The 25,310-nt window shown below is 40.5% G+C and overlaps 1 protein-coding gene across 8 annotated transcripts in view; it reads left to right on the forward strand.

Moving 5' to 3' along the window:
- The window catches only part of LOC127006773 (triple functional domain protein-like), a 328,876-nt gene that overhangs the window by 297,614 nt on the left and 5,952 nt on the right, over nucleotides 1-25,310 (forward strand). For 7 of the 8 annotated variants that reach the window (XM_050877079.1, XM_050877085.1, XM_050877077.1 and 4 more), the window contains 14 exons: nucleotides 102-185; nucleotides 2,727-2,898; nucleotides 3,242-3,473; nucleotides 3,743-3,899; nucleotides 4,201-4,428; nucleotides 4,742-4,933; nucleotides 5,229-5,458; nucleotides 11,233-11,358; nucleotides 11,493-11,817; nucleotides 15,442-15,549; nucleotides 15,728-16,445; nucleotides 22,973-23,189; nucleotides 24,608-24,799; nucleotides 25,156-25,294. In XM_050877079.1, coding sequence (XP_050733036.1) covers nucleotides 102-185; nucleotides 2,727-2,898; nucleotides 3,242-3,473; nucleotides 3,743-3,899; nucleotides 4,201-4,428; nucleotides 4,742-4,933; nucleotides 5,229-5,458; nucleotides 11,233-11,358; nucleotides 11,493-11,817; nucleotides 15,442-15,549; nucleotides 15,728-16,445; nucleotides 22,973-23,189; nucleotides 24,608-24,799; nucleotides 25,156-25,294 — 3,120 coding nt within the window. The remainder of the gene's footprint in view (nucleotides 1-101; nucleotides 186-2,726; nucleotides 2,899-3,241; nucleotides 3,474-3,742; nucleotides 3,900-4,200; nucleotides 4,429-4,741; nucleotides 4,934-5,228; nucleotides 5,459-11,232; nucleotides 11,359-11,492; nucleotides 11,818-15,441; nucleotides 15,550-15,727; nucleotides 16,446-22,972; nucleotides 23,190-24,607; nucleotides 24,800-25,155; nucleotides 25,295-25,310) is intronic. The other variant, XM_050877086.1, reaches the window with a different exon arrangement.

The raw sequence follows: 25,310 nt of genomic DNA on the forward strand, positions 1-25,310 counted from the left end.
TGGATGATAGGAGTTGATTAGATCTCTCTGCCGGTAACTATTGGTTCGAGTCTGGTTTTGTGATTGGGTTAGTCTGGATGACAGTCCTGTCCCTCCAACAGTCAACCAGTGTCGCCCTGAAGACAGCAGAAGGGAGCACCACAGACCTTGCCACAGAAATAGAAAACATTGTCAAGGAAAAGATGGTGAGCGTTTGTGGTTCACACCGAGCATGGTTCCTCCCCTTGTTACTACTCTGCATGTGTACTGTGTCCTGTTGTGTCTCCCACCAACTCACCCTTTGCATGGAGCACTCGTTGGCACACTGCAGGAATTACTGTACATACATAATACAGTATTTTATTTTTGTTTAGGTCACTGAACCTCTTGGTTTCTGACCTTTAGTAGAAATTGTGTTTATTGTTTACGTTGGGTTTTCATTTCACTTTAACCACAAAGCATGGCGTCGGGCAAGAACTCATTTTGGGGATTTTCTTTCAGGGAATTTTGGTGACGTAGCTAGCTAGCTTTTTGCTGTATTTTGAGTTTCCCAGAAAACTATTATTTTCTTCCATATATACTGTAGGATGAAATTGTTGCAATGCAGTCCAAAGTTTTGTTATAGTTTTTTACTTAGATCAAATAAAAACATGGATTATTGTAATTCAAGTTATTAATTTTCGGCTATTTGGAATACTACATAAAAAAAAAGTTTTATCGATAAACAAAGCTTAAAACCTTTTAATAGTGGCATATATAATTTCATGACCACACTGACAACTGCATTGCATGAGCCTTCAGTCCCAGTGTATCATCACCCAGCTGCCAGGCCTTCTAGTCACAGTCATGTGCCGCACAGCATCTGTGTAACCTTCACGGCTAGGTGTTGCCCTAGATGCCTTCCAAGCAAAGCATTTTATTTCCTAATGGAGGCACCTGGCCACCTTGAAATGGTGAGGCTGTTTACATTGGCATCTACTGAAGCACAACCATGAGGTGGACAACTTGACTCACGTACTCCTTGTTTTGTCATTGTCTTGCTTCCAGGACGGGGCCCGGCCCCTCAGGAACCAACTGTCTCAAGTCACTTATTGATGGAATACCTGTTATAGTGGTAACCACTTTTTTTATATTTGTATTCAATTACAGGAGCATTACAGTAATAGATGTCCAAATAAATGCCTGAAGATTGTGTTCTATTCAGAGTTCAATGCTGCTGTCATTGCTACTAATATCGTATCACTTCCAGTACTGGACAGTGTGTGATGTACTTCTTGACCTCTCACCTCAGCAGCCACCACTTCCTATCTTGCCCTCCACGTAGAACCCCTTCCACCTAAAGTGTTATTGTGTACACATGATGTAGTCTTTGACCTTTTCTTTTGTATTATAATTTTGTTTTTATGCTTATTCTTCTTATTTTTGTAGTATGTATGTTGTTGACTGGAGTGCAAGCAGTTTTATTCTGAAACAGTTTTTAAACTTAAGCAAGAAAAAAATATTTATAAACTGATATGAAATTTACCTTGTTTGTGAGTTTGGTATAACATTTGTTGCTATTGAATAACAATTATTGACTTCTGTGTTGTTATCAGGATTATTTCTACCTCAGCAGTTCATTCCACAGGAAATAAGCACACACAAGGTTAATACTCTCTTTCTCTTTCTCTAAACCAAGCACTGATAAGAAGTTGCAATAGAAAGACTTTTTTACTTTGTGAAGCCCTGCAGATAGCAGCCGAGGACACTTATCTAAATCAGCCTCCTTGAGCTTGACATTACTATCTGTCTGATTCATCTGATAACAAAGACTGACGTTTGAGTTTGCAAATACCTGTATTTTCAATCAGAAATATTAATTGAAGTGAAGATTATTGCAAAAATCACAATTATGTAGCTCATTTAGACTTACTTACTTGATATATCCACAGTTCTGTTAACATATTCATGAAGTGAAGTTTATTGATTGAGAATATACAGTGTGGTAACTGTTCTTATCTCTGTGTGTATTGGAGAGTGGGTGCCAGATAGCCCAGATTGGCAGTGCGTCCCTCAACCCAGTCTGGTCCTGGCCACTTAAAGCTTGCCTGCCTGAGTGCTGCTGAGACATTCCACCATATGGGGATGATACCTGCCTGGAGTGCACAGACACTGATACAAAATAGCATGGGAAAAGAAAGGCAAAGAAGTGTGTCCTCAGAGTTTTCCTTCAAGACATCTGTTGACCCCTATAATCTCATAGAACTGTCACGTGCAGTTTCACACAGTTTAGAAAATAAATTATGCAGGACAGTGACTCATTGTAAAAGACACCTGCCATTTAAGAAGTCAAAACCAAAGGATCATGAACAAAGTGAATCAGTGGAAGCAGAGGAAATTGGGCAAACCAGCCGCGTAAGAAATACGACTGAACCTCGCATCTGAATGTGATTGTGATGAGTTTCATTTTTCCATCAGCAAATCAGTCACATTAAACAACTCTTATTGACCTTGATAGCTTTGAATGTCCTGTTTGTTAGGAAAAAGAGTAACTTTTCTATAAATGTCTCTACTAAAAAAAATAAAAAAAAATTTCACTATCATTCTGGCAGATCCAGACTCACCATCATCACCCTTATTTTCATGAACCCCATAAATTCAAACTATAGCCACTTATTTTATGTTTTCCATAATTCAAATGTTTTCAGAATTCCTGAGAACCATGTTAAAGCTTTAGTGATTACCTAACTCTGCCGTCTTCACCGTAGGAACAACACACAGAAACCAATGAACTCCTGAAGGAGTGGCGGAGCTCTGGTGACGGGTGTTCAGGTGATGAGGCCTCCTCCCCCGTGCCCTTGACCTCACAGCTGTCTGACGATGCAGACCTGGGGGCGTCGGCCCTACCTCACTCACTTCTTGTACATGATACTAGTCCAGGTGAGGTGCTTCACAGCAGTCAACATCATCACCATCATTATCACCATCATAATCATCATCAATGTTGTTATTATCACTCCTCTATAAAAGCAAAGCAAGGAGTTAAGCCTAGATATACAAATATAACATCTCCTTTTTAAGTTTTTAAGAAAATCTTGTTATATGAAATAGGGGGATGTGCAGAGTTGGGCCAAACAATTTTCAGAGGGATTTCTTAACAATGCCAGTGTTCATTTCATTCACTTCAGCCTTAATCCACCCCTCTACTTATTTCCTCAGATACTTTGTTAGCCAGCAGCTAGTCGTAGGTGTGCCCTGTTATCATATTTCCCTCACCCTCCAGGGGATTGTGATATGACCAAGGAACAAAGAGAACTCCACAAGCGGCAGTTTGTTGTGGCAGAGATGGTGGAGACGGAGCGGCTGTATGTCCGGGACTTGGCTGATGTGGTGGAGGGCTACATCACAGAGATGAGAAACCCAGACTCTGAGATCAAGATGCCTGAAGACCTCAAAGATGGGAAGGACAAGATGGTGTTTGGAAACTTGGAGGCTATTTACGAATGGCACCGAGAGTGAGTATGATTTGTTTGTTCTTGTAAAACATCAGATTAATAATGAGTTCTTGGTGTGTTTAGAAGATGATATAGCATGGGATTTGGTATCTATTGCAGCTGATTTGTATAGAAAACTTCCACTGAAATTATTTTTCTGCTGGTTTTTATTCAACATTGAGATACTGGAACTGGTTCTTAGTGAAAAGTTTCGTGCAGTTATCTCTTAATATGGCATGAGACAAAGTCAGGAATAATTTTCTACCTTTCTCTACATATTTTGTTTTCAGTTTCTTCATGAAAAACATTGAGCGGTGTCTGGAGCACCCGGAGGAGATCGGGCCGGTGTTCCAGCGCAGTGAGAAGAGGTTACAGATCTACGTCAAGTACTGCCAAAACAAACCCACCTCAGAGTACATTGTCTCAGAGTACTCCAACTACTTTGAGGTTTGTATTCATGCATCTCACTTACCTCTCTCATTTCCAGAATTTCTTATTGCATCACTAAACAGAATTACTGCAAGTTGAGATTTGCAGACATCGCCACCATCATGCCATTGATTATTAGTTACTGATTTCATAGTTTTACTACTTTGTAAATACATGTTCATATTTATACTGAGATGATTTAGGAGAAATATGATGCTGTAAGATTGGTAGGCAAAAAGACAAGTCATTTCATTCAGATTTATGTCCAGGAGACACTGCAGGGAAGGAGCTTATTGACTGTGTTTGTGTTATTCTCTAGGAACTGAGGCAAAAGCTGGGCCACAAGCTGCAGCTGCCAGACTTGCTGATCAAGCCTGTGCAGCGGCTGATGAAGTATCAGTTGCTGTTACGGGACATCCACAAGCACACTGAGCGATCAGGGCTGACCCAGGAGGCCGAGAGCATCAAGAGGGCCCTCAACATCATGATTGTTGTGCCCAAAGCCGCCAACGATATGATGAACGTCGGAAGGTTACAAGGCTTTGATGTGAGTGATGATGACACACAGTTAACCAAGTGTTGTATTAGGTGGATTTTGCATTAGTACTTGACATAGCAAGATTATCTGCATGATGCTTATTACTATTGTAATTGTAATTCAGGAACTTTATTTTCTTTTTCACACAAAATTTGGCATAATATGAAGTATAATTCATTATTCCTGGAGGTGTGTTTGTGTTCTCCATTTTATAAAGAGTTTGTTCAACAGTTTTAAATATACACCTATTATCTCTTGGAAATAGGGTCTAGTTCTTGGCATAGTCTAGAGTTTCTGTGGCTAATCTCCGTGGCTGTTGCAGGGCAAGATCATGTCTCAAGGGAAGCTGCTGATGTACGGGCCGTTGACATGCTGTGAAGGCCCCTCGGCTCAGAATTTCCGTGGAAAAGAATTGATGGTGTTCCTCTTTGAACAGTCGATCATATTCTCTGAACAAGGCCGGAAGAAAAATCAGTTTTCCAACCCTGTTTACCAATATAAGAGTCACCTACAGGTTTGTGTGCTGTCCTCACAGAGTGGTAATCTTGTGCATTGAAATGGCTCATTATTTTTCCACCACAGAGATTAATGTATAATCTTTTTAGCTGAGCAAATATATGAAAAATCATTGACAAGATTTTTTATATTGATATTAATGGAAACAATGAAAATCCATGTTTGCTTGAACTGAACTTCCTCTTTCTAGAAAATTGTAATGTTTCAGTGAAGGAATTTATTATTATAGTATTGTGACAGCATCCCAGCTTTCACACTCATTGACTGAGCCTCATCCTTCTCTCCACTAACAGGTCAACAAAATGAACTTACAAGAGAAGAGTGACGACGGGGATCCACTCAAATTCCAACTGAAATCCGCCGATCCCCACAAACCAAACACCGCCTATGTCTGCCAGGGAGTCACTGAGGATGAGAGAAACCAGTGGGTCTCACAGATCCGCCACTTGCTGCAAACCCAAAAAGACTTCCTCAAGGCCATTCAGTACCCTATAGCATACCAAAAGGAGCAGACCAAGAATGTGTAAGTACTCAGCCAGTGTGTCGAGTGGAAATCCCAGTCATGCATGCAAACTTGCCATGTTGGTGACGGTTCTGGAGCTCTGAAAGTCCATGTTTTGGGGTATGACCTTGGTGACGCCCGTATTGTCTCCCCAGGAAGTATTAGGGGCCGGCAATACACCTCCAGAGAATTTGATTTTATGGCTCTTTCGTGTGTGTTTGCTGGTCAGGGTTTGTGGGCGTAACGGCAGTGTTTCCTGGAGCTTAGGAGAGGGTCAAGCGAGGTGTTGCTGCAATAAACGAGTCAAGTGTCCCAGTGTTGAGTTTGAAGGAAAGAGGAAATGGGAGGCAGCTGCATGCACACTTGTAGTTCAAACACACATAAGCACACACATACATGCACAAAAACCCTACCCACACACAACCACTCACACACACACACACACACACACACACACACACACACACACACACACACACACACACACACATACACCACTGTCTTCCTCTCTTTCATTTGTCCACCTGTTTGTTTTAGTGTCTCTGTCTCGTCTTTTTAACTGTGTTTCGTTCCGTGATCTATTTGCTCCCCCACTTTTTTCCTCTTTCTCTGTGTCTCTATTTATCTATCTCTCATCAAAGATCAAAAACAGTTGAACCTCAGTATTTGTCAGTATTTTGTATTCCATTATAAATGCCATTTCCAGAAGATTTCTTAAGGATGTTGAACTTACAAAAATATTACACTCTGGAATCCAAAGGAAGAGAGTAAAAAAATTTCCTCTAGCCTCAAAAATTCTGTCTCTTGAAAACCCCAAACTGAGGCTCTTCTGTCACCCCCGGGGGTCCCGCTGCCCCCGTCGGGTCGGGAACCAACACAGCACTGACAAAAGACTTTGTGGTTGGGTGTTTTGAGACAACACCACGGCCCCACTCTAGATCTCTTCACTTCATTTAAAAATTCCAGTAGTAGGCTAGATAAGTTTGATATTGAATAACATTTATTCATAGTTTGGGGAAACTTAATTGTTGATAAATGAAGTTTACTTTATTTTTTAGAAATTATGGAAATATTGGTACATAAAAGGGAAAAATTATACTAATAGTTAATACTGAACCGAGGGAGTCTTAAGTCTTTCTCTGAGTGAACATTGGTGTCTTTATACTTTTAGGGATCAGTCTGTAATGCAAGTCTGAAACATTCTATTTCCAGTGTTGATGAGTCTGTTAAACATTGCTCTATTATCACAGTACCAAGACTACTGGTAATGCTTGATGGATGTCAATTTGAATGCACACTCTCCTGCCCACAGTGACCAGTTCAGCTTATAATCTAATCAAATGAATTTGTGCCACATAGACAACATGCCAGTTGGCTAATTCTTTCACATTGTGAATGCTTGTATTGACTGACAATAATGTGAGTTGATGAAATATAGACATTTGCTGTACTGTACTACAGAAAATGACACTGTTACAAAGATCTTATACTGTAAGACCAGATTATTTGCTTGAAGCAGAAAGTGATAAGTTTGGTTTACGATTTGCAAAATTAAAAACTTTACATGACATTATTTGGAAACTGTAAGTACATTTTATCTTAGTTTTAAAATATTATTTAGACACTTTATTTTTGTAAGGTGAATGTGGATCTTTTGAATATAAGTATTAAACCTCTCTCCACTTACAAAGTAAATATTATTTAGCATTAAAAGGTACATAAAATTATCCTAGAGCTTCTTCTGATATTGTTTTGTGAGGTCACAGTGCATCCTTTGTTGCCATTAGTTTCCCACAAAAGTCATAGTCACTCTTCACAAAGCTACACATCTGGAAGTTGAGCCATTTTCAGAAGGTCTGTCATTTGTTTCCTGGTGCAGATATCTCCACTAAAAGTGTAATACTTTTGTGCTATACAATAGTTTTAAGTACAGTTGTTGCTGGTAACCAGACGGTATGAGTGACAACAAGGTGCGTTAGCTGCCTCAGCCGGTCCGGAGCAGAGTTACCCCGATAGGCGGTAGTGATGCCGCAGGACCCTGAGGCAATGAGCCTGAGTCTCGTGTCTCTGCTGCTTACCCCTTCTGTGGAGGGACAGAGAGAGTGGTTGTCAGTCTCACCGCTGGTTATGAGCAAGGTTCTGAAAATGTGTTGAAGCAAATATCTGCCTCCTGACTTCGAAGATGGCATCAAACTTTTCTTTTTGAGAATCAACACTCATTAGAATTATGAATACTTAGATTTCTGCAAGTAACTCAAAGACGGCTGTTCAATAAAGATATTAATACATATTATATACAGGTCAGTGTACAGTTGCATCTGAAATTGCCCTTTTATTGAAGGGCTCAATGTTTGTATATAAAAATATGGTATGATGAATAAAGTTGGTGATTTTTCTCCTGCCTTTTTTGTATATAATTTATTAACTGTCTCTTGCTGGAAGGTATAGAAGAGAAGGACTGAGAACAACCTTTTGCTTCTATCATTGTACTTTCAGGTGCATAAAAGTTTGGCTGTTTGATAAGCTTTGCCATCATGGAACTTCTTTTGCCATCCCCAGAGCATCATGAAATTTACTTTTACTATTGTTTGCTTTATGTGGGTAGAGCTGTTCCCTTGGAAAGTGGGGAATACGGGACTTCTGAAGGACCTGGAGACATTCGATGACACGCTCCCATCCAAACAGTTACCAAGGTGACAGAATTAGCCAGTGATGAGCTCAGTGTACCCAGTATCATGCCCTGTCATTGATTTAAACATTATTATTCCAAAATGTGGATTAGTTCATCTCAATGGCCCTTGCAGGATAGAGGAAATAATCTGTATCTGATGAAAGAGAAAAATTGAGTTACATATTCCCAAATCCCTTGAAATTAAGAAAGTTTGTTGTTGATTGCACAGTTACTGTACTGAAAGTCTTGTTTAGGGATGGTGTAGTTTTCACTCATCCTCGTCATAGGGCGTCTCATCATGTTGAAATCTATTGCTGCTCACCGAGGTCTTACTTTGGATGCGAGTGTGTCATGAACAGAGCAAAAGAAGACGTAGTGCATGATTCATTATGACTAGATGTAAACCATTAAACTTCAACATTAATCAACTAACATGTGTATCTAGATTGCCATAAACCTCTTGAATTGGCAACTGATAAGCTTTAACAAAATAACATCTTAAAAGACACATCTAATGCATATTGTCTTAGAGCAGAAATGTCTGAAGTCCCATAATCCTTGGCAGACTGTCACAGGGCAGGGACTGTCTCTGCTTGTCTGCATGAAGTAATGGTGGGGAGGAGACAGTCGGCAGTTATCCCACTCATCAGATACATGTTACAGAGAGCTTCGGTGACAGTACAGAGAGTTGATCCTTATCCTTCCTGTCAATACTGTGTGTTCTTTGTTATTAGGGAACAAGATGAAACAGTTTATTTTTCATTGTGTATGTTTTGTGGTCTATTTGGCCCTAATAAACCAGACAAAGTGCAGACCAACATGACTTGTCAACACAAAATCCAATGATCATGGTCCTAACACTATATCAAAACTAACTCACTAGATGCAGTCCCCAGCACCCATCTGGAGTTTTTTGCGAGACTCCAGATTAAAACAATCCTTGTGTAATGGGATTCAATAGTAAGTACAGAAGTGAATGTTCTTCATATCTTCCAAGTCTGTCCTGTCCCACGTTGTGTTGAAACCTTCATTAAATACATTCAAGTGATTAATTAACCAACCTTAAATACTATTAATGACTCATTTATTAATGACTGTGTAAATAAGACTAATGAAGGTTCAACATCATCACTTCCAACACTGATAAATGTACAGCTTGCCGATGCCTTGACCACATGTCATTATCTTCCTTCCCAGCACTGAAGATTCAACTCTGTCATTGGTGACTATTTCTTGATTTTAGATTTTAATCACTGATTGACGAATCACTATAAATGGTATCTACCACTATGTATTATTAGCATTAGACTTATCCCTAAATGTTGCTTGTTATTGATAAAACTTATCTAATCTGCTTTTGCTCTTAACTCTGAGCTCAAAAAATATTTTGAAAATTTTCTTATTGTTGTTTTGAAAGTTGGAACCTCTGAAAGTAATTTTTATCCCCTTGTGATGGAAAATTATTTTTCTCTATATTTACATGAATGAAACATTCTATAAATGTACATAACCCACTTTGCATGTGATACTTTTTTCAGTTTAAAACTCAATAGTCATGGTGACATTTATTTTTGCTGTATGTATCACTGTAATTCTGTTCTGGGGTTCATACAGTTTTGTGCTAGAAGAGGAGTTATTTTTACTAGTCAGACCTTTTATTGCAATCCACTAGTATCACGAGGCAGTGCAACAGAACATTACAGGACACTAGGTCTCGCCCTCACCCTGAGTAGTGTGTCTAGGCACAACACATGTCCACCAGCAGCCAGGTAGACTCCCCTCTGAACCTTTGTCACACCTTATGCCATGTACAGAGCCGTTGTACTGCATGTTGTTGAATCTTCTATAGCAAATTCCATAACCAGCTTGCATGACAGGCAAAATTCTGAAGTAAACACCCTGTGCATTCTGCTGTTATTTTGCTTTGCTGCAACAGCCTCGGAGCATGTGCTGGAAGCATCAGTCTGGCTGCCGCCATGTGTTTGAGTTGTATGTTACTGCATCCAGACTATAAATGGGAAAGTAATGAAACGTACATTTAGTCTCTTCATATACTTGTATTTAGTTGCTAAGTATTGTTGTTGTTATTATTATGATTTATTATTATTATTATTATTATCATTATTATTATTATTATTATTATTATTATCATTATTATTGTTATCAGTGTCATCACATGGGACAAGGTGTTGCTGACCAGGGCCCATACTTATAAAGCTAACACTTCGTCTCAGGCTTGTCTAAGAGCCCAAACCGGCCCTGTGGAGCCCTATATCCTGGGTGTTAATCTGAGATGCAGCACAAGTAGCTAAAGTTGGTCCGGGGCAGGCATAAATCCTGGGTCTTCGTCTGAGGCATCGACCTTCAAATGTAAACATTGCTGTGTGTTGCCAGACAGCCAGCGTGCCTCATCAAATCGTTTTATATTCAAACGCTCACCATAGTCTTACAAAACCCTATTATAATGGATATGATGCACTTCTATTCAATACTTTCACCATTTTAAGGTATTCTTATCCATTAATTTTGATTTGAGATGACTGATCTCGCCGTTGTTGACAACTTTACTTTCCCCACTACCCGTGGTGGCTGGAGCCCCAGCTATGGTGCACACTCACCTCTGAGACGAGACATAAATCAAATACCTCATTTCTTTATAAGTATGGGCCCAGGCTTGTCAGACGCTGAATGCTCCCTCTCAGCTTGTCAAGAAGCAGTGCCGCCCCACCCTGCCTGTGCGGGAAATGGGTGCTGATGATCATGATTATGATGGTGGTTATAAATGCTGTTGTCACTATGCATTAATATTTGTGTTTGTAATTCTGTGCTTTTTACATCAGTATGTTATGTTTAAAGGAAACTTCATAATTACTCACAAAAGGTAATGAAGGAAAATGAAATCAAGGAGAAAGCTTTGAAGCATCATGCGCAGTGTGTGGATATATCAAAGTGTGCCATGCTATACGCCATCACTCACAGCTGCAAACACCATGAACAATATACATGATCACATTCTTGTCTTCATTGAATTAATCGCTTACTTTCTAGCTTCTTTGAACTGAGCAGTAGGCTTCCATCATAGCTTTGCACAAGCAGACTAATGACTATTGCTATGATCTCCCAGGCTGGACCAGCCAGGGCGAGGGCCCAGCTGGAATGCCTCGCTTCGCAAGACTCTCAGTCAGCCTCCAGTCCAGCAACGAGCGCCGGCCACCAAGAAGAAAGCAAATACCATTGATATTCCCAACAGGTAAGGCACAACTTTGTCATGGGAAACTGAACAGTATGAAGTTTGTTTTCAAGTTTAACTCGGTTCACATTAGGAAGAATATCTTTACTGTGCACAATAATGTGTTTAAAGCAGAAATAATATCCCCACAACAGCAATTCTCCGGCCTCCACCACCAGTACCGGAAAGCCTCCTCCACCACCCCCGGCACCCCCTGCACCCAGCACAGCCACCCGAATACCCTCGTACATACCCATCAAGAAGGATATTTCCCTAGACAAGCTTGATGCTCCCTCTAGTCCACCGAAACTAAAGAAGAACTTTTTTGATGGCTTCCGAAATACATTGCGTCCCAGATTAAAAACTGGACAGGAGGAAAGTGGCGACGGATCTGAAAGTTTCCCAACCTCTCCAAGGCAGGAGAGCAAAGACGACAGCTACCATAGGCGGTGGTCTGAGTCTGGCTCACCCACCAAGTCGGTAAGAACCAGCTCGTCCTTTGTAAACTAACAATGAATATACATAATGGCTGTAGTTGTTTGTTTACTAACTGTGTTGTCCTAACCCTTCCCATGTTTTTCCATTGTTGGATGCAATAAGAATACTCTGGAGCTCTCATGTATTAAATGCAAATTTTCAAAATAATAGGTATGGCAGATAGGTAGCCTGACATCATTGGATAGGTAGATACACACTGATAAGCAGATAGATAGAATAATAGATAGATAGGTAGCCAAGTAGATTAATAGAAAGATAAATAGGAGCTCTGAATTTCAAATAGCCTCAATTTAAAACTAGTCACAATGAGTTTTGAGTACATGTAATTATGAATAAATGGAATAGTGAAGCAATATGTTTATACAGCTAATAGTGGTTCAGAATGTATAAATCAGTGTTGTCCAGAGTTTTTTTGATATTACCTTTTTAACATAATGTGATATATAAATGTTTTTTTTTATTATTATTATTCTGTAACTTAGTCAGGGCGCAAAACAAAAGTGACACAACATCCTTTCTCTTGGTAAAATTACACCAACCCAATTTGTTCACTGAAGATTCGCTGACTGGGGAAGCAAAACTGGGATCCCTTTACTTCATGTCTCAGTGTTTTAACTGAGAACCCTGAAAGACATGAGAAAGTAAGACAAAAGGACACCCAAATAATCCTTGTTAAAGATGGTCCTTTTACGAGTAAGCAAGTTTAAAATGAGAAGGCAGAATCTTACCATGTCCTACCCAACCAAATTTCTAATATGAGCTTGAAAATTCCTTAGTACCTCATGACTGTATACTCAGCCGGATTTCAGTGAAGAGGCGGGATTAAGAAAGAAATCTTGCAACCCAATTCTTATATGTGAGAATCTAGTATATATTTTGACTAACTCCAGGTAGGTTCAATAAGAGGAGCTTACTCTTTAGTGTCCATAGCCTTTTCTACTGATTTGCCTTGTGTATTCTCGGTTCATCATCTTGTATCTCCACTCACAAACTACTCAAGTCTCAAGGTGTAAATCTTTAATAGTTAGAATAACTGAAATGATGCTTTTTACACATAATCCAGTGACATGAATTATCTTAGTGCATGGAAAGGAACAGGAAAGGAACAGAGTTACCAGCAAATGTTAGATAGAGAGTAGGATAGGGAGCCAGAGACGAGTCACGGGATGTATAGGACGTGATGCTGACGTGTGGTCACTCACTGACTTATCTTTCCACAGTAGCGTGGTAGCCTCCAGAATGTACAGTTAACTATTAGTTGTCTCAGCTGTGTTGACAAAATAAGAATATTTTTTTCTTTGTTGGAAATAAGAAACGTTACTCACCATTGGATTTGAGTACCGCAGCTGCTGGCTTTACTCATTTACATTCCTTAAAAATTGTCATTCATTGGTTTGTTGTATCCAAGCACATTAGTCATCATTCTTCACTAGAATTTTTTTGTGAGTGACTGTACTTAAATGCACAGACAGGAAATGACAGTTTTATACTGGAATGAAAACTCTTCTTTATAAGAAGAAATAACATGAAAATACTGCTTTGCTAACTTGGAAAGTGAACCATTTGATGTGTTGTTCCTTGGCTCTCAAAATGAAAACACCCACAATGTGTATCCTGCTGAGTTTCTGGCCATCTGATGAATCACTTGTAAAGCTTTCCAAGTGTCAGTGAAATATAACATAAGTAGTTATTTTTTGCATCAGTAATAATTGATCTGCATCAGTTATAATGTCAAAACATTAGGATAATATTTTGTTGTTGTGTAGATGTTTGGAAACATTGCCATTTTGATCCTTAATTGTAAGGAAAAGGACTATGTACAGCTGTGCTGCTAACAGTGACAAAGAAAACCATAAAGACTCACAATGTACAAATTTCTCGCTGCAGCGCCCTGCTTGTGGTGCCTGTGGCTGTTGCATGTACAAGGAAGACCCCCGTGAAAGGCATTTAAAAGTGTTGATGACAATAATTAGTGTATTAAAAATGTGTCGTAAAGAGGAATGTGATATGTTTATTATAAGTGCTTAAACTCTAAGCTTCGGCTCAGCCAAAGAAACCCACGAGTTGAGTAGTTAAAGCTTTCATTACAAGACCAAAGACAAAATGTAATCTACGGTGTATTAGACTACCTGAGAGGAAATTTGGTTCTTAGAAAAGTCAACTAGTTGTGCTGCTATTGCAGAATTATCAATTTTTACTTTCAAAATTTTTACTTCAAAGTTCTCACACTATCTTTGTGGGGAGTGAGATTTGTCATAATGATAATGGCTGGAGTACAATAACAACTGATGAACACATGGCTTGAGTCATCTTCTTGTCCCAGCTGACGCTGCCTCTCTGAGCTGCCTCACGAGGGCCCGCGGCAGAAGAGCTTCAGTTTGCTTCTTCATTGCTTTGACACAAATTGCATGATTTCCTGCCCAGTGTTTAACAACGTACTAACACTTCAGGAGCGAGAGATCAGGGGGAAAGTTCACTAATTTTTTAGAATTAAGAAAGTATTAACAATTTAGTAAGCAGCTTCAGGATTTGTGAGTTTTTATTAGTTTTCTTCCTTAGCAGTATGTAGTAATAAAGACTGATTTTTTTCCAACTTCTTTTGAAAAATTTAATTGATCTTGCTTATGAAAGTCAGCCATTTTAAATTATTTACACATTGTTTTCATAAATGTCATTATGAATAGTTTGAATGAAGTTCTTTATCTGCTTTTCACAGTTGTTCTTTGTTAAGATGATCACAGTGTTTGAAATACCTCACAAATATTTCCATTGCTTGAACTATATGTTATATGATGGGAGTGGTCAGGCAGGTGGAGTATATGATTGGTATGTGGGAGCCTTCACAACATATGTGTGTCTGCAAAATGCCTTGAAGGATTTTTCTTTAACAGTTTGGCAAAAATTTTCTAACATACTTTCTTACCAGTAAATCTGAAGATCAAAAGTGTGTGTCCTAGGAACTGACTTGCCTGTGGACTGTCCTCACAAAGCTGTCAAATTGCCATCTTTTGCATCAGTAGCTTTTTTGTCTTGAGAGAAGGTTTACTTTTTTCAGAGGTGTAAGGAAGTCCATTATGTGGAAGTAATAAACCTTAAATATATAATATTTAAAAGTTGAGCATAGTTATAAAACCTTTATGAATGGACATCATGATAATCTGCTGTGGCTGCACTGTGTTAAGTCTGTGAGTTACCTGATAGTGATCTGGATACATTTGTGCACAGTATTCAAGCATTCAGTGATGTAATATTTCAGTACTAATATGAATGTCTTAAGTCTTAAGTATCTCAGATGCCTTGAGGTAAGTAGTGTCCAGGAGTTTTCACTCTAAACAAAATTTGAATGATAATGTTTTCCAAGTGTTTCTCTGTCAGTTTCCCGAACTAAAGTATAATCCTGTTTAAAGTTTGTTTATTGTAAAAACATATAATTATGTCTGGCATTCATTAGAGCTCATTCTTAGTGTGCAGCATGATTTATGAACTAGGGTTTCCTTCATTCAGCTGTGTCTAGAAATGACAGAACAACCATTAATAAGAGAGAGAGAGAGAGAGCGGAAATCAATTTTTTTTTCCATATTCAAGCTGAAGTTTCCTTCCTGGCAGGGTGAATGGAACGTGTCCCTCCCGGCTGGCACAATGGTGAAGGTGTTGGCCGACTACACTGCCCTGAAAGAGGATGAAATATCAGTATCTCGAGGGGAGACAATCCAGGTGAGTTCCTAATTTTGGCATCTTTCAGGTAAAGTCAAATATTTAGGTAATTCAGTGTAGTTGGGAGGGAGCCTGTTTTATTTCAACAAATAGATCTTCATCTGGCCTTGTTTATGAATCACTCTGAATCTCATTTTAGGTTAAATACGTAGATAATCATGTCAATCATCCCCAACAGATAATATCATCCAATGCCTCACAAGGATACCTGGTCCACCGTGCAGCCACAAGCAGCAGCCCGGCCGCTGAAGGTTGGGTGCCTTCTTATGTCATCCTTCCCTCTGCCAATCCTGAGGTCCTCACCAGCACTCCCTCTTCTCCTCAGCATAACCTCCCATCCTATGAGTCCCAGATTAAGAAGCCGTGGATGAAGTTCCGTAAGCCATCTTTCTCCAAGCGGGAGCAGCATCAGCACCAGCGCCAGCCCTCACTGAAGAAGGAGGAAGCCGTTCCTGAACTACCATCAGTCCGATCAGCCTCCCACTTACCCAGTAGGCAAATGACAGTCTCCCTTATCAACCCTTACCACTCAGATGGAGAGAACTACTGTACCCCACACTCTGAGAAACCCCCAAGTGGGTGTGTCCCGGCCTCACCCGAGTCACCCGTCAGAATAATATCCCCACTGAGAAACGTTACGGTGTGTCCGGGGGAGCCGGCAGAGATGGTGTGCATGATATCTGTGGCCGGGCTGTGGCTGGAGTCAACCATCGTCACCTGGTCGGGGCCCCATGGCCAGCTGACAGACCCACGCTTTGAGATGGAGCAGCACCGCGACGGCACACTGAGCCTGCACCTGGGAAGCTGTCGGGTCACTGATGCAGGCGAGTACACCTGCACCATCTCCTGCGCCGGCCATTCCATCGCCTGCTCGGCACGCATCAATCTGGCCCACGGTAAGGAGCACTGCTATTCCAATGGCCACTCCTTGTAGTGGTGGACGGTTGGTGGAGGTCTGGGCTGCAAGGGATTAAGGTTCAGATCTGTGCTCCCAAATGGAATACTGGAAACTTTACTATTCAGCCTTATCTGGGTCTCAGTGCATGTGTGGTTTTCGTCTCACATCCTATATTTTCCTAATGTTTGCCAAATGTTTTGATATTTAAATATTTTTGTATATGATCATTTGGTCCCAGTAATATGTTTAGTAATTGTTTTAAGGAAGTTGAATAACTTTAAAATTATTTATATATATACTTTTTTACTGTGAATTTTTAGATAATACGACACCTTTGAATAGTACTATTTCCCTAGACAGCGACTATGCCATTATCATCATCCCCATCACCACAAGCACCACCACTTATCACAGTGAATTTACCAGATGAATATTCTGTAATAGAAAAGTAAGAATTATGGCAGCATAGACAAACAGACATAGAGTGTTAGCAAGGTGAATTATGATGAGTCAGATCATTATCATAAATTGCAAATTGTCCTGAATATAGTAATTTCAATGTATATATACTTGGACATGATGTACAGAATGGCTAGTGTGTTATGATCGCATCAAGTGAGGCTCCAAGGAATGCAAAGGAAATATCCACCAAGAGCAATGAACTTCTGAGCTGAACCATGAAAATATTGATGTATTTTGAAAAGGTCTAAATATGGACCACAGCCACTGTCCTCTCCCAGGATGGTGTGGCCTCCCACACCCATCTTCATGCCTCATGTCCCTCATCAACATTAATATATCAGTGAAGTATTAATGATATTCACTAAATTGATTTTCTCATACTAATTCCCTGATTGTCTCCACAAACATGTGCAATGGTCTGGACGCAGCGTTACAAGGCACAGAATGCTAAGCCTCTCTGCCACAGTGGTGTGCAGAGGTGGGGTTGTGATCATTGTGATCATATGAACATATTCTTTTATTATTTGAAAATAGCACATCATTCGGTGCTCCCTAAAGGATTTTGATAATTCTGTATCTTCCTTGGAATGCCTATCACAAAATTGTTTCCACATTCATCTCATTGACTTAAATGCTTTCATGTTGATTTGCCTCTGAGCTGCAGTCATGCACTTCCTCACATATTTTTATTTCTCTCTAAATTAATAGAAAAGTAAAATCTCTAAACTATCTGCTCTTTTTAACTTTGAAAATAACAAAACTTCTATTATGCAGCTCATTTTAACAGTCAAGCAGTATGATAAAATCACCTAATTTACTAAATCCAGAAAAATAAAAAAAACTTGCAGCATAAAAAAACAACTGCTTTATTGTGTCGTTAATGTGGCTGTTCAGTGTTGCTGAAACTTAAACACAAATCTGTGCATGATCTCAGACCATTCTAACATTCCTCTAAAAGTCACAATGTATATAATTCATTATGTTTCAGAGAAGGACTATTGGAAATGTAGCAATAACTTGTTCTTTCGTAGTTATTGAAAAAAGAGAAAGTCCAAAGTTGCAGAGGGTAAACGGTATTGCCACATCATTGTCAAAACATGTTGATGAATACCTTGTTGATTTACCGTGTTCGTAAGTATTTCTCATATCCTAATTCTTCCACTGATGTGATCCAGTCTGTGCTGTAACAAGAGCATGATGGCACTGCTTGGATATCCAGTAACACCAGCTTATGCATGGTAACACACAGCTTTCTGCTCTCATCTTTCCTGACCATTTCACTGTGCTGGCATACCATGTCTTCCACTTCTTTGTGTTGTTTAAGTTTTGCTTCATAAACTTGCCACATTCAGTAAGTCACATTTGTCACACACCTCCCTAACTGAGTAGAGGTTTCTCTGCCCAACAACAGCCCCATATAAGAGAGTTGATGTCCAGGTCAGTCACAGTGAAGTCGTGGGAAATTTGCCAAAGATCCAAAATTATGACCACAACATTGCTTTATAGGGGAAGGAGCTTTTCATGTCCAGATTTTCATACGTATGGCAATGACTTGCAATGAAAACACAGAACACCAATTATCATTCTGTGCCAGGTGTAAGTCAGCAGTGATGCATTATCATTATCCTGGTGGGGCAGTATTAGTACCACTGTCCTGCATTTGTAGCAGTCCTTGGTCTGTATTTTGTGGCTAAGGAGTGAAATTGTATTGACTTTATTAGCGTTGTGGTCATAAATGGTTTGCCTTTTGTATGAGCAAGACATTACTAAAAATGTATGATTATATAACATAACAAACAAAAGAAATGTATCTTTGAAACTGCTTTATTCTGAAATTAATTACTCATTGCTATTGATGCCTAAAACCTCTGAATTAATTTCAACAACATAAATGTCAGAAATAACATAGGAATAAACTTTGGCCTTCAGTACCTTTAGATGCTGGGGTACTGCACAACAGATGTAGACCGTCTATTGAAAGGAGATGTGTACTTTAGCTGACTCTCACGGAAAGTATAGGCTACAAAGATGAATGTGCAGGGTCTGATCCTGAGATGTTTTGCAAGTGTCCACAAGTTGTCATTCCTCTCTATAGAATACTGTATTAGTCTATGCCATTCACTGTTGTCATTGACCATTTTTGTTGTAGCTTTGTAATTAGAAAAAATCTAAATTACTGCCTGCCTAAACAGTATTTAGCATTCCACCCAGCTCTATTCATATAAATATTTGTGGTGTTAACTGCATTTGACTACAGTTTGCCAATAGGGAAATAAATAAACCTAATAGCAATTTTAGATAAGGATCAAGAGATATTTTTTCTCTTAAATCAATTTGCATGAAATATTGCACTCCCTTTTTTGTGCCAAAGGATTTTATAGTCTCGTGTATAATTTACTGTGTAAATATGTACATTGTATGAACCCGCTTAGCTGTAGTTCACTCGTGTTCCCCGTGTTGAGCAGCGGCATAGACGGAACCTGTTTTGTATTGTGCACTCAATAAATTATTTTCTCTAAAACCATTTATTCCTCAATATCTGGTTGACTTGCAGACATAAACATTTTGTATGTAAAATGCCCTGAAGATTAATGCAAGGAGAGCATTCCACACGAGTGTACTGGTTTACGTGTGTTGTTCCTTTTGATGCTTGATGAGAAGCAGACTTCTGTGGCAGTCATTGCTGCCAAGGATTTGTCATCAGAGGTTTAAGGTGCTCCAGGGTTGTACTCATCCACGCCTACAACTAAAAGATTATTTTGCTCTAGCTGTATATATTGGTAAAATAATCCATGGGTTTGGGTACTCTTGTCACCTAATGTGTGGATTGATACTAACTGCATTTCTCTTTACATTTGTACAGTACTAATTTTTTATTTTCGTAATGATCCTGCACCTCTTAGCCCAGCACATCATCCAACACTTTTCTTGCAGAGTACACTGCATGTGACAGCCTGATACATTTTAATGGAAAAAAGTGGAAATGAACAAATGTCCATCTTCCTTATTATGAAAGACAAAGTTCAAAAAGGTTGGTAGAGACTTATTTTGGTCCTGCAGTGTTCCCAGCTACAAATTATGGTACAAGTTACAGCCAGCAGCAGGTCAAAAATCTCTGAATCAAGGATGGTGGCCCTCAGCCTGATAAGCAATGTTTGTATAAGGTGTGTTGTAGCAAAGACCACTCCCAGACAAGCAATGCCGGAGTAATTCTTAACTTTCACGCAAATCTTCTTCTCATTCTAATCAGTGGTGAGCTAGAGGGGGTGAATCTGCCTGCATATGCTCTCCCAAAGAGAGGCATGTGACCCAAGGGCTTCACCACCCAATAATTCCTGTATAATTCCAAATTGCATATAATCCTTTACAAATAATTTTTTTTTTTTTTATTAATTGAGGCTGATTTGAAAGCTTGAAAACAAAGAGAATAAGAAATAATGATAGCTGGCCCTAATTTTGGTAATTTTTTGGGTGGGCTAGAAGGCATAACAGGGGGGGGGAGCATGTGCAGGTGGATTTTTTTTTTTTTTCATCACTTTAGGGGCATTGGGAGGGTGTAGCCCCCCTAGCTCCCCCAGAAATTACGACCCTGTAAAGGAAAGGATGTTTTATTGCAATATTTCGTTGACTCGTTAAGAGACAGTCCTGGCTGCTAGAGGGAAACGTCAGTGAAAGGAGGGAACTGAAAATAGGATTCAAATTTCCCTCCCACTGAAGTTAAATCTGATTTGAAAGCTTGGACACGAAAGCAGAAAAAAAAGACCGAGACAAGGGTGTTTAGACATAATAATTTATTGATTAGTTGAAAGGTGTGGTCCTTGCTGCCGGAGGGAAATGTTAGTGAAAGGAGGGCATTGAAAACGGCACTCAAATTTCCCTCCCGCTGGTTGGTTTACGCCACTCCGCGCCTCATTGCTTCGAAGAGTGTTTCGGGCGGGGTGACCGTGCTGCGTGCTGCCAGGGCGCATTTCCTATGGATCTGATCTCTTTAGACATCCATCTGCCTCTGGTCGACAAGGTGTGACGCTAACAAGTGGGAGTGGTGCAGGGCCTGCTGAGAAATGCGGAGAGTAATGGTGAGTGGAAGGAAGGCTCGGGTTCAGTTTTTATGCCTTGGGAAGGCTCAGAGGGAGGAGCTGTACCACGCCAGTTTGGTATGTTCGTAGTATACAGATTTATCATTAAGAAAATGCAGTCTCTCATCCTACCTTAGGATTCAATTAAGTATGTACGCGTGCAGTCGTTACCTAGGTATCAGACAGTAATTGCATGCAGGCTGATCGGCATGAAGTTGCTGCATGGAACTGCATGAGCCTCACAACCTTCTAAGCATCCTTATGGGATTGGCTCTTGAGAGCGGGTTATCCTGGTGGGTCTTATTCATAGCCTAGGTGTTTGTGGGTCAACCCTCCCTACAGTTTGTCTCGTGTACCAAACTGTCAAACATGATTATTTTTTTTATACTATAGTGTTTACTTTGCATGCATGTATACTCATGGTTAACAAAAAGTCAGATCCTGTCACTTTTCCCTGTCACACAATCTGTGGATCATCTCACCAGTGGTTCAGCAGGCGACCAGCACTTATCAGGGGATCACGGTGCCTGACTCGTCTTGAGCGATCTCTCACTTAACAAACAGTTGTGTATTTACACTAATCATGTGGAAGGAAGGGTCAAGGAAAGCAAAGTTTGCTGTATCATGGTTAGGTGCAGAATTGCACGTTGGAAGGTTTCTTGCTTGCCAAAAGCTAATGACTATTTTTATTTGAAGATTATTTTTATTTCAATCTTATCAGAAAACTAACAAAATGCAGAACTCTACCAGTAACTTACTGCAGTTTGTCTTGGTTGTGAGGTGCAGCATGAATTCAGCTGCTGCAGTTCTATTGTAAGATTCTTTATGATTAAGATGACAACTTTAAGCACCTCGAGGGTTTGTATACTCTAATTTCAAGTGGAAGAAAGGGTCACTGATTCTCTCTCTCTCTCTCTCTCTCTCTCTCTCTCTCTCTCTCTCTCTCTCTCACACACACACACACACACACACCACACTGGGTAAAGGAAAACTGTATGAAAACAGACCCCCTGAATCAGTTATCCTGCCATGAGTAACTTTGACATTTGATGCATTCCTTATACAGTCGCCCGCCAGGTTGTGCTGCTGTAGGTATGTTTGCCGCACAGACACCCTTTCGTGCTGCCACGCATCTAAATATAAGCAGAGGCGAACTGTGACAGGCGGTGGTCACGGCCGGGTTGTCTCCTGCAGAATATCGTGTATATCAAGTTTCTGAGATGGTGCATGGTTTCTCTCAGACACCGAGTACGCCACCAGACGATGCCATTAACATCAAGCATGCTAGTCATACGACCTTAATTATGAGACCGTAAGAGATGCGAGGCGTGCTCTCCCATAACGTACGGTAACAAGTAGTGTTCATTAGGACTGACACATCACTCAGCGTCACGCCAGGTCAGGGAGGAACAATGAGCATCCTTCCCCCGTCACCTTTGAGGCCTTGATGGGAAAGTAGGACAACCAGCGACCAGTGTGTGTCTGACGGTGAGGGAGGCAGCATCACCGCTCCCTCGGCCCCTTGTCATGAGTGCCCCGCCGGACCCTGGATATTGTAACGCCCTTTTCGTTTTGCAGTACCCTAAACAGTTTTATTGATTGGATCGTGAACAAGGCATCATATGGGAGAAAATCAACTTTCACATCTCTCTCCTCTTATATAAGCGTGTGCTCAATTTTCAGTGATGGATGAGAAGGAATTAAGGATATCATAACGCCCTTTCATTTTGCAATATCACTAGCAGTTTTATTGATCGGATCGTGTTGTCATACGGGAGAGAATTAACTAGTACCTCTTCCTTCCTTTCCAAGCGTGTGTGCAATTTTCAGCCGTGATAGAAGAGGAGGACGGATATATTGTTACGCCCCTTTCATTTACCTATACCTTTAATTACATTTTTGACTGGATCATAAACAAATCGTCATATGGAAGAAGACTGACTTGACATCTCTTCCTTTCCCTGACAAGCGTGTGTGCAATTTTCAGATGTGATAGAAGAGGAGGACGAGACTGCAGTGAAAAGCGAGGTGAAGGAGGCGTGTGTGGCGGGGCAGACGGGAGAGGAGGAGCAGCCGCAGGATGAGGTGGAGGAGGAGGAGGAGGAGGAGGGCGAGGTCACTGAAGCTTCGGACCGGGTCGTTTGGCTGTCAGGGTTTCAGAGGAAATACTCGGTGATGCACGACCTCGGGAAAGGAAGATTTAGGTAAGTGCTCTTGTGTGCGTGCGTGTGTGTGTGTGTGTGTGTGTGTGCAGGATATAATTAGGTTTGTATATTTTCATGAATCATATAGTGGAAGCATCAGTAGGCGTGCGTTAGCCTTGAGGTGAGTCACGTCTAGGAATGGCTCGGTGTTAGTGTGTTGAGCAAGCAGCGTGTGTGTGTGAATGTATTTGTTCAGTCAACAGTTCATGGCGGTGAAAGTTCCCAGGTGACACGCCCGCCGCCTCCCGTCTGAGCCACACGTGGAGGCAGGGCGGGAGGGAGGAGGGTCGTGTGTGCCGCGGCCAGACGGGTTCCCATAAACCTGTCATTCCACCTCCATGAAAAACGAGATGAAATGATAAAATTATAATGAAGCCATTTGCGGAGGAACCCAAGTCTAGCTGTCGTATTTGTCGATTTTAGATGATCATAGGGGCACGCAGTATTGCAGTGATAGATTTCAACCCTTGCATATACCTTAGATAAAAAAATAAAAAAAATAAAAAATTGCTTATTGCATTGACCTATAGAAAACCATAGTGACATATTCCAGTTAAACCCTTGTATGTTTATTTCATTGACTATCTTGCCGTACCATAATGCCACGTATTTTCGTAGATAAATAGATAGGTCTCAACCCTTGTATAGGTACTTGATTTTTTTTTTCTTTCTTTCATGCCTGTTGGAGAGAGTACGGGAAAGACGAATTAGTGTTTGCAAACGATTATTAGCTAACTGGTTAATGCGAGATGTTAGTGACTCGATCTGTAGGAGCAGTGAGTAGCGGGCTTTTTTTTTTTTTTTTTTCAGTTTCCCTTTTTTTTTTTTTTTTTTTACCTTGAACTGTTTCCTCCACTGTGGAAAAAAAAAGTAGATTCGAGTCAATGCAAGATGGGAGTTCGAGTTAATGCAAGATCGTAGTTTGAGTTAATGCAAGATGGTAGTTTGAGTTATAGATGGTAGTTTAATTGAGTTATGCAAGATGGCAGTTCGAGTTAATGCAAGATGGTAGTTTGAGTTAATGCAAGATGGGAGTTTGAGTTAATGCAAGATGGTAGTTTGAGTTAATGCAAGATGGTAGTTTGAGTTAATGCAAGATGGTAGTTCGAGTTAATGCAAGATGGTAGTTTGAGTTAATGCAAGATGGTAGTTTGAGTTAATGCAAGATGGTAGTTTGAGTTAATGCAAGATGGTAGTTTGAGTTAATGCAAGATGGTAGTTTGAGTTAATGCAAGATGGGAGTTCGAGTTAATGCAAGATTGTAGTTCGAGTTAATGCAAGATGGTAGTTCGAGTTAATGCAAGATGGGAGTTCGAGTTAATGCAAGATGGTAGTTCGAGTTAATGCAAGATGGTAGTTATGACCGGGCCCCCCCTATCCCCCTGCCCCAAACACCGCCCATCCCCACGTCCCTGCAGCGTGGTGAAGCGGTGCCAGCGGAACAGCGACGGCCTGGAGGTGGCGGTGAAGTTCGTGCGCCGCGTGAGGCAGGAGCGGCCGGCCACGGAGCGCGAATACCAGCTGCTGCGCCGCCTGCAACACCCGTCCCTGGCCCGCTCCATCGCCCTCTACAATGCTACGCCCAAGTTCGACATCCTCGTCCTGGAGCTGTGAGTATTTTTTTATTATTTTTTATTATCATTATTTTTTTTTCACAGCACAGAGAGCAACTATAGCGACTTCAAAAGCTGACTTGTGTTTCTGGTAGACGTGTGACAGTTCGAAACTAGATTTTGTTGCTTTGAGAAATACGAAATCAATGCATCCTAAACCTGACCTCTTCTGGTCTTTCTTTCTATTTGCTGGGGTAGTGCATAGCAGACTTTTTAATTAATTTAGTTTTTAGTTTTATTGTTTTGCCCTTGACCTAATCCTTTGCTGTAAATAATTGATTGTATAAGTCATGTGGTGATTGTGCATTGGTCATTAGGAGAAAGAAGTGTTCTGATCATTTATTTGCCTCCAGGATAATGGGTCTTCCCATTCTGGACTGGATCTTCACGCGGGATGAAACTACCGAGGCCACCTGTGCCGTGCTGGTGAGGCAGGTGGTCCAGGCCCTCCAGTACCTGCACTCCGCCCACGTGGCCTACCTCGACCTCAAGGTATGTGTCAGTGTGA

Source organism: Eriocheir sinensis, chromosome 33 (genome assembly GCF_024679095.1).
Source record: "Eriocheir sinensis breed Jianghai 21 chromosome 33, ASM2467909v1, whole genome shotgun sequence".
In the NCBI taxonomy this organism is placed as follows: domain Eukaryota; kingdom Metazoa; phylum Arthropoda; class Malacostraca; order Decapoda; family Varunidae; genus Eriocheir; species Eriocheir sinensis.